This window comes from Canis aureus, chromosome 3, assembly GCF_053574225.1.
Source record: "Canis aureus isolate CA01 chromosome 3, VMU_Caureus_v.1.0, whole genome shotgun sequence".
NCBI classification, from domain to species: domain Eukaryota; kingdom Metazoa; phylum Chordata; class Mammalia; order Carnivora; family Canidae; genus Canis; species Canis aureus.
In genome coordinates, this window is record NC_135613.1 from 48,285,746 (window position 1) to 48,294,086 (window position 8,341).

General features: G+C 57.3%; 1 protein-coding gene across 2 annotated transcripts; it reads right to left on the bottom strand.

Annotated features, from left to right (window-relative positions):
- Positions 1 to 144: 144 nt before the first annotated feature.
- Positions 145 to 3,390, bottom strand: MFAP4 (microfibril associated protein 4). Of its 2 annotated transcripts, none has more exons than XM_077892440.1 (6): positions 3,242 to 3,390; positions 2,864 to 2,939; positions 2,441 to 2,595; positions 1,873 to 1,969; positions 1,543 to 1,769; positions 145 to 1,226 (listed from the first exon to the last, which is right to left on the bottom strand). In XM_077892440.1, exons 1-6 carry the CDS (start codon positions 3,245 to 3,247, stop codon positions 996 to 998), a joined length of 792 nt encoding a protein of 263 aa, XP_077748566.1. In that variant the 5' UTR covers positions 3,248 to 3,390; the 3' UTR covers positions 145 to 995. The 2 variants fall into 2 exon arrangements, with proteins under 2 accessions (XP_077748566.1, XP_077748567.1); XM_077892441.1 differs by having other exon boundaries at positions 1,587 to 1,769; positions 3,242 to 3,388.
- Between the last annotated feature and the right edge of the window lie 4,951 nt (positions 3,391 to 8,341).

An 8,341-nucleotide genomic window follows, 5' to 3' on the forward strand; every position in this document is an offset into this window, starting at 1 on the left:
AAGATTCCCTTTAGGGCCTAACTCTAGGTGTCTTTTTAGAGTTGAGGTCAGGGTGTTGTCAGTAGGGGAGCAAGGAGGAGCCAGGTTCTTGTATTTGAGACCCAAGCAAACACGATTGCATGCACGACAGACAGCCAAAGCCAGTTCATTCAGATCCTGAGCTTTATTGAGATCTTCACTCCCCACCTGCTTACAGCCCCTCAGAGGTTGTCCTCTGCCCACCCCCTACCCCCCCACCATGTTCAGACCTCAACTCTAGGGCCGGTGGGGGGACCTGGTATCTATGCCTACCTTGACTGTAGCTGTTTTTAGAGTGGCGTGCAGTAGCTGTGGTGACATACGGATTTAGCATTGAGCTTTGGGGGGCTGGGACAGGCGGGTGGGAGCAGCAGAGTAGGGCCATGAGGTGGGGGTGGGGGTCCATGGTGCTCCCCACTAGGGAATGAGTTGTGGGAGGGAGGCCAAGGATGGGGAGATGCTCTGAGGACAGTGGGGGGGCATGCTGGGGTGTGGCAGCGATGGCCACGCACGGGTGGCCTGGCATCCACGACGCCAGCTCAGTCTAGCATACTGGGGGGTCCCCAGTTGGAGGAGTCCACAGCAAGGAAGCTCACCAAGGTGGTACACAAAAGCCACAGCCTTGGAGTGTAGCTCCCGGCTTTCCACCTTTGGGGGAGGGCAGAGGCAAGCTAGAGTCTCGTGGAGCCCGGTCAGGTCCAGGGGGGAATGGCCGTACCTTTCCGAGGGGCCCCAGGAGAGCTGCTGGCCCCATAGCTATAGGTGAGGTGCGGAAGGCCTGGCTTTGAGATGGACACCCTGGGTGTGACAGGACCCGCTGGGGCTAGAACCACAAGGCCCCCACCATGGGAAGCAGGTGCTAAGAGAGCAGCGGGCAGGGGTGGGGTGGGGTGCAGAGGGGGCCCTTGTGGAGACCAGGAGCAGCCAGGGGAGGCTCAGGGCCTGATGGGGGCCAGCCCCTCAGGCCCGGCGGATTTTCATCTCGGTGCGCTTGAGGGAGTAGTAGAAGCCCTTCCACTGGGCCCAGTTGATGCCATTAGCATAGGAGAGGTGGGAGCCACCCAGGTAGAAGCCGTTGAGGTTGGCAAAGTGGCAGCTGCGGAACCAGAAGGCTCCTGAGGAGAGGGCCGCGCAGTTCTGCACAAAGAGGTCCTGGTCCCGGTCGAAGGTGGAGAACTTCTGGCCGCTGTGGTAGGACAGGGAGTCGCCTGGCAGAGGGGTGGAGGGATGGGGCTGCTGAGTCAGGGAGCCAGCCCCAAGCTGGCGTCAGGTGGGGGGGCGGGTGGAGTGTGACAAGAGTGATGCTGTGAGAGGCATCACGTGGCAGCCTGGCAGGATGGGGCGCCCTCCCCAAGCTGGCTTTTGCATGAAGAGAAGCAGCTGCTCCTCATAGGGCTCCCTGGAGTAAGTGGACACGGCTTCTCCCAGGGCCCAGGTCCAACCTGGGTGGGAGCCAGCACGATCCTTCGGGGACTCGACAGGGAAGGAAGGGGTCGGGGGCCCAGCGGGCAGTGCCAGCCCTGCCTTCTCTCCCGATGGCCGCTGGTGAGGCAGGCAGCAGGGGATACCTGCCCCGCCGTCCTCGAAGCCTGCCACGTAAAGGGTGTAGCCATCCTCCTCGGCACTGACCGCGTTGGGCGAGATAGAGAATTCGGCATACTTGGCGGAGGCCGTGTTGTTCTCAAAGTCCTCCAGGTCCACTCGCAGCTCGTACTTCTGCTTCAGCGTCAGGAGGTGCAGGTTCTGCAGCCCTGGGGGGGTGAGGGGGTGGGTAGGGGGCTCCTGGTTAGCAGAGCCTTGGCTCCTGGCTCGGGGCAGCTCCCGGCCCATGGGTGTCCCCTGCCCCCTCCTTACCCAGCCAGTACTCCCCGTCGGCACGGCCGAAGCCCAGCTTGTAGTCGTTCCAGCCCCGGAAGAAACTCACTGAGCCATTGAATCTCTTCTGGAAAACCTGGAGCAGAGGACAGGCCTGGACCATCAAGAGTCCCAGGGGCGGGAGCCTCACCCAGGCTGGTGATGCTGAGGGCGTTTTGGTAAAAGACTGAGCTGGGCCCCGAAACAAGGCACACGCCCCTCAGTGAGCAGCTCCTGGGCGCCAGGCGCAAAGGTGAAGGGAGGAGTTGTTCTAGAGTCAGGCTCCTGGTAGTCAGTCCTGGCGGGGGCTGTGTGACCTTGGGCAAGTTATTCACCTCTCTGGGTTTCAGTTCCTCTGTACAGGGTCCCTGTCTCCCAGAACCATTGCAAGGATATAGGCACTAACCTGCCTCAGGCACCTAGAATTCAGTGTTGGCAGCAGCTCACACGCTATGCTGTGGCTATTATGAGCTCCATTTTAGAGATGGAAAAACTGAAGTGCACGGAGGTTAAGCCTAGGTGCACGGCGAGGACCAGAACCAGGCCTCTGTTCCCCCGACCCACTCACCGTCCACTTTCCGCCCGCAGTGGTCATGTCACAGAAGACCGGCACGGGCACGCTGGGGCCCGAGGGGTAGATGAGGTACACACCGTCCACCTGGTACCCCTGCGCGTAGACGTCATCACAGTCCAGGGGCTGCGGAAGGCAAGGCTTCTCCAGAGCTGGGGGCAGGGGCAGGGAGGGTGAGGGGAGGGGGACCAAGGTGCAGCCGGCCCCTCAGCACCCTGCAGTTTGCCTCCATCTCTAGGGTCACCAGAAATCAAGATCTCCTTTGGGGTGTGGGGGAGGATGCTCTTAGATCATCTCCACCTGCCCCAGGGTGGAGGAGAGGAGATGGCCTCCTGCAGGGCTCAGCCCTGAGGCCGGACTCCCAGAAATGATGGTTCCCAGGAACCTCTCCTCCCCCAACCTGCTGGCTGGGCCGCTTACCGTCTCCCCGGATCCCGGAGATCTGGGGGGCGCAGGGGGGCGTGCAGAGAAGCAGCAGCGGCAGGGCCAGGAGAACCTGGGACAGGACGTCAGGGTCACCTACTGCAGCCCCCCTCGTGCCTCCTCCAGCCCCAGAGCCCCTGGCGTACTCTGCACTTGGCCCTCATGTGAACCGCCCCCTGCCGGGAACCCCTTGCCTGTCCTTTGGCCCCTCTTTCCCCCCCTCTTCCCACGCCTGAGAAACCGGTCTCTGGGACAGGCTGGAGCCCTCCTGGCTTCAGAGTTTCAAGTGGATCGCTTCCCAGCGCCGTATCTGGTGCGGGTCCTCTTCCCGCAGCGGCTCAGGCCCACGGTGCCCAGAGTCCCCGGCCCCAGTACCTTCATGCTGCCAGTTCAGCTCGGAGCGGCTGGGTGTCTGCTGCCCCAGACTGCGCCCCAGACTGCACCCGCCCACAGTTATGTGCTGGGCCCTGGCCAGGCGCCCCGGCCCCACCCCCTGGAGCTGCAGAGCCCCCCTCTCCCCTTCCCGGCACCGCACCAGCATCTGCTTCCAGGGTCAGGAGAGCCAAGGGGGCCCGGGGAGGTGGGGGAGGTGGGGCCGGGCCCGGGGGCCACCTGCGTCTCATTAGGTTTGTCGGGGGCAGGGCAGTGGGGATCTCACTCCCCGCTGAGTCACACTGCTCCCTGGGGTGCCTCTACACCCACCACCTGGACCTGTGGAACCCCTGGCACCCCCAACCCAGCCCCTGCTTCCTGATCCACCCCCCAACCCCCCGCCCTACAGATGTCTGTTTATTTTCTCCTTCCCTGGCCTGTGTTTCATCAGTCTTTGGGGGAAGGCTAAGGAGTGGTGGGGAGGGTTCTTGGGAGGGGAGGCCTGTTCTGGGGGCTCAGAAGGCTGGGGAGGCAGCTTCAGAGCTCCTGATGTGGGAGCCTGTCTGGGGCTGGAGGGGGTTAGGGGCAGCGGGGGCCAGGCAGTCTCCTGGCAAGACTGGGACATTTCTGAGCCATGAGCGCAGCCTGCAGGCGTCCAAGTGCTGTCTGCCCCAGCTCGAGCCAGGGCCTTCTCCAGCCCCCTTCCAGCCCCCCTGGCTCTGGCTGCCGAGGCCCCCTTCCCCCTCCCACAGAGTTCCCCGGTGATGTGTCTGCCTCACACACGGAGCTTGGGGCCTCTCCTTTCTCTCCACCTTCCCCTCCCCCTTCCTTCCCTCAACCTCTGCACTTTGGCCTCCATCCCACCTCAGACTCCCTTCTAGATCCACATAAGTAGTGTCCTGTCTTAGCCCAGAAAGCTCTCCCTTGCCTCCTGCCCCCATTGAGCCAGGGGTGCCTCCCAGCCTGCCCTGAGGCCCCACTGTCCCTATCTCCACCTGGGTTCCAGGCCTCCTCCGAGCCTTCTCGGGGTGCTCGCTGCCCCCAGCCCCTTCATGGATGTCTTTGCTTCTGTTCTCTCCCCTCTACCCCCCATCCTCTGCACAGGCTGCCAGGACAGTCTTTCTAGAAGGCCGTCTGTCACCACCTGCTCGCAGCCTCTGGTGGCTCCCTTCGGCCTCAGGGCTGAGGCTCCGGTTCTCACCCTGGGATGTGAGAGGAATTTTAGGTCTGGCTTAGGCCTACCTTAAGGACCTGATCCCAGACTGCTTGTGACTTGAAGTACAATCTAAACACCAAATTCCTTGCCGTGGAGCCCCCACTACCCCCACCCCCACCCACCCCACTGCCCTTGGCTCAATTGTTCCTTGAGGGCCCACCTGCGGGTCTACTCTGCTTGGCCATGAGTGCAGATGGGCAGGGTCAGTGTCATTTCTGCACGCTTCGCACACATCCCAGAGCCCGTCACGGGCACTGATACCCAGATCAGATGTCTTCTGAGCACCAACTCTGTGCTGGCTGCTGGGGATACAGCCCCTAAGGAGCGGCAGACGCAGGTGTTACTGGATTGCAAATGTGACGTGTATTGTGCAAGCTCCTCTGTGGAATGGATGCACCACTGCAGAGCCCAGCAAATAGTGGCCCTGGCTTAGGTTCCCTCTCCTCAGTCCTAAGTCAGCAAGCCCCTTGGATGAGTCCAGGCAGCTTCCTTGGCTTGATTCTATAATCGCTGGTAAGAGTTTGCCTCCATCGTCGCATCACGTCCTGAGGATGCTGGAGCTGGGTTGCCAGCATCCCTGTCCAGGCGGTGCCACCTGTTAGCTAGGGGCCTCGGACAAGTTATCACTCTGTGCCTCAGTTTCCTCCTCTGTAAAATGAGGATGGTAATAGCATCTCCTCCAAAAGGCTGTGATGAGGATGCAGGACTGCCTAACGAGTGCCTACATAAGCAACAACACACAGCTATGCCTACAATCAGTAACTAATAAATAGGAGCTATCTCATCGTCAGGAGCCTCGTGATCGTCCTTACATGAATGGATTGTCTTCGATGTGATTCTTATCCTTGTCTGTGGAAGAGTTAGTTGCCTGCCTCTCAATATCCAATCTCTCTCAGTCCTAAGTGGTAATAAGGCTGATTGTCCAGCCTCCATTGGTGGGACCACAGGTCCGATTTTTGGCCATGAAGCTGCAAACAGAAGTTTTGTAAAGGCAGGGAGCTATTCCATCTTCCTGCTGTTTGTCCTGTCGCCGGGCACGATGGCTGGAGTTCCAGCTGCCATCATGAAAAGTGAGGGTTAGGGCCCCACCAAGAGACAGTAGAAGGTGAACGCCCCTGGCTGGCTCGGTTGGTAGAGCATCTGAGTCTTAAGCTCAGGGTTGTGAGTTCGAGCTCCATGTTGGGAGTAGAGGTCACTCAGAAAAAGACAAAGGTGGTGGAGGGTAATCAGGGAGGAGCTGGGTGCCTCGGGACTTCGTGGAGCAGGTCCAAGGCCAAGCTCTGAACAGCCCTTCCCTAGGCCCCACTTACTTAGAAGAGAAACTTTCATCTAGCTTAAGCCTCTGTTGTTTGTTCCCGGCTATGCACAGCTGAATCTAATCCTAATACATCTCTCCTTTCAGCAAATGCCAGCTAATTTTAGCACTGGCTACAAATAAGAAAATGATGAAAAATCAGTCATCAAAACAAATAATAAAATGTGTAAAATACAACTAATAAGCAAATGCAGGGACAAAAAAATAAGCAATGAGGTTTCAATCATATTTTGCCTCTTAGTTGCACTTTTTTTTCCTCTTCTTCTTTCCCGACCCCACAAGCAGGTATGTAGGTGTGGCAAAGTAGGCACTCTGTTTGCTGAATGTTTTCTCTTAGTTTAACTCTTCAGAGAAAAAGGTTTGGTGCCACAGCCTAAGAGTCAGCAACACCTCTGTGAAGATGCTGTCTGAAGGAGATACTCTGATATAGTAAAAAGCAAACAAACATATATTTAGTTAGCAGGCATGTTTGTTGGCTGCCCGTGGTGGGAATCTTCCCATGTTTGGGCGTCCCCCCTAACTGGAATGCAGGTGCTCGCTCTTCCAGGCCTGCTTACAGGTCTGTTGTAGGCACGTGACCTTGGAGTAGCCAATCAAATGCATTACCTTGGGCTTCATTTGGGGAGATACTGATTTAAGAGGCAGGAGGATGAAGAATTCACTCCTGGGATGGTAGTGACCCCGGAGGCCTCTGGCTTCTAGGTTCTCTGACTGGTTGGTGGTGACTTAGCAAGCACAGTGCTGAGTCATAGTGGCTCTGGCTTGGGCTGCAAAGCCCTCAGCTTGGTTCTTCACTCTTGGCCTTTTTCTGCCCATGATCTCTTTGAAAAAGACCCCCCAGCAGACACCAACTGACCAACTTTGTCGAGACTTTCAGGGCCTGTGAGTTGAGGAGAACTAGCTTGACTGGGGGCGGGTGGGAGCTGAGGCTGCGCCAAGGCTCTGGGAGGCAGGTGGTCCTCAGTGGTGGTCTCGTCATGGCGACAGTGTGTCAGGATGATGTTACTCACTGGACAGGCCGTGTCTTTGCTTGAGAGCCAGATTCCAGGAGGGGGAGCATCCGACCCCCTGGCCTTGCTTGGGTCACTTGCCTACCCACTTGGCATTTGCCTTGCTACCCCACCTTTCTCTGTCCTGCTCTAGTGGTGATGCCCCGGGCATCACTGTGTTCCCATGGCCCCTGGCCTCTGGCTGGATTTGGCCAACAGGCGGAATCAAGAGGAGGTGGAAGAAGAGAGAGGTTGGGGTGTTTCTCCCTCGCTCCTGTCATTCCCAGGACCACAGTTTCAGCAAAGGCTGTCCCCACCAACAATGACAGCTCCTGCCATAACCCACTTCACTGGCCCAATACCTCCGTTTCCTCCCCTTACCCCTGCAGCCTGGGATGGTAAGCCCCCCACCCACCCATCACTAGTCCCAGGGTGCTCCAGCACCCCATGCTGGCTTCCTAAATGCCCACACCCACGTAAGTAGTCCCTTCATTAAATTCCCTTAAAAATGAGACAAAACAGCCGAGTCTGCCTTTGTTTCTTGCCAGGACCCTGGTTTCTCCAAGGACTCATCTGGTTTTGCTCTATAAGCCCAGCAGCCAGTGGGGTATCTGAGGCAACAGCTAAAGACAAGGCCCCCATACAGTCTCTGCAGGTGCTGGGGGAGAGGCTGTTGGGAAGAGGGCAGGGTGTGTGGGGCCATTGGCCCAGGGACGATGTGTCCCTTGAGCACCTAGTAGGATACGTCGGGCACCGTTTAATCCCTATATGGGCAGCAGGGAGCAGACGCAGCCCTCTTGGAGCTAGAGAGGGAAGACAATAAGTGAAATGATGACAAGTAGTAAGAAAGAAAGCAAGGGTGGGGGCAGGGGCTGGGGTGGGCAAGGAGGCCATAGTGAGAAGGGGTGATGGCTGGCTTGGGGTCCACGGTCCATCATGAGCTCTCACTTCCCTCCCCATATTTTCCTTCCTTGTAAAGGGCAAAATTAAGAGGGATTTGTGCCTGTCCCCACTTTTTTTGGTAGTTTAGGGCAAGTTCAGTGGATGGAGCTCAGAGCATGGCCAAGAGAAACAGCAGGTTGGAGATGAAAGGAGGGTATTGAATGCCAGGCTAAGACATTTGAAGCTGACCTTGAGACCCTGAGGTCTTTGGAGTCAGGATATGTTCAGATACAATCTTCTCTTCCATTTTTTGTTTACCGCCTGGGATTTGTGTAACTTTGGGTGCTTGATTTTATTTTGATGTGTGAGAGGCGTGCATGCAGGATCCCAGGCAAGAAGCACACAGATAAAAGGTTGGTTTTTGTTTTTTTAAATAAATGAATGCATGCACATAGTTGGGGGGAAAAAAGGCTGAAAAGCCCTTTATTGCAAAACAGCAGTCCCCACCCTGGTGTTTGAGTCCTGGGGGTGGGTCTTTTCCATTTCATTATGTGGCCACTTGGGGGCCCTTCCACACTGGAGGCTGTGTCCTCATTCTGAGAATGTGTTGCTCTATTACCTCTTCTTTAACTGCTTTCTTCTTCTCCATGTTCTTTGTTCTTGCTCTCCCTTTTTTAATCTTTAAAAAACAGAAATACTGC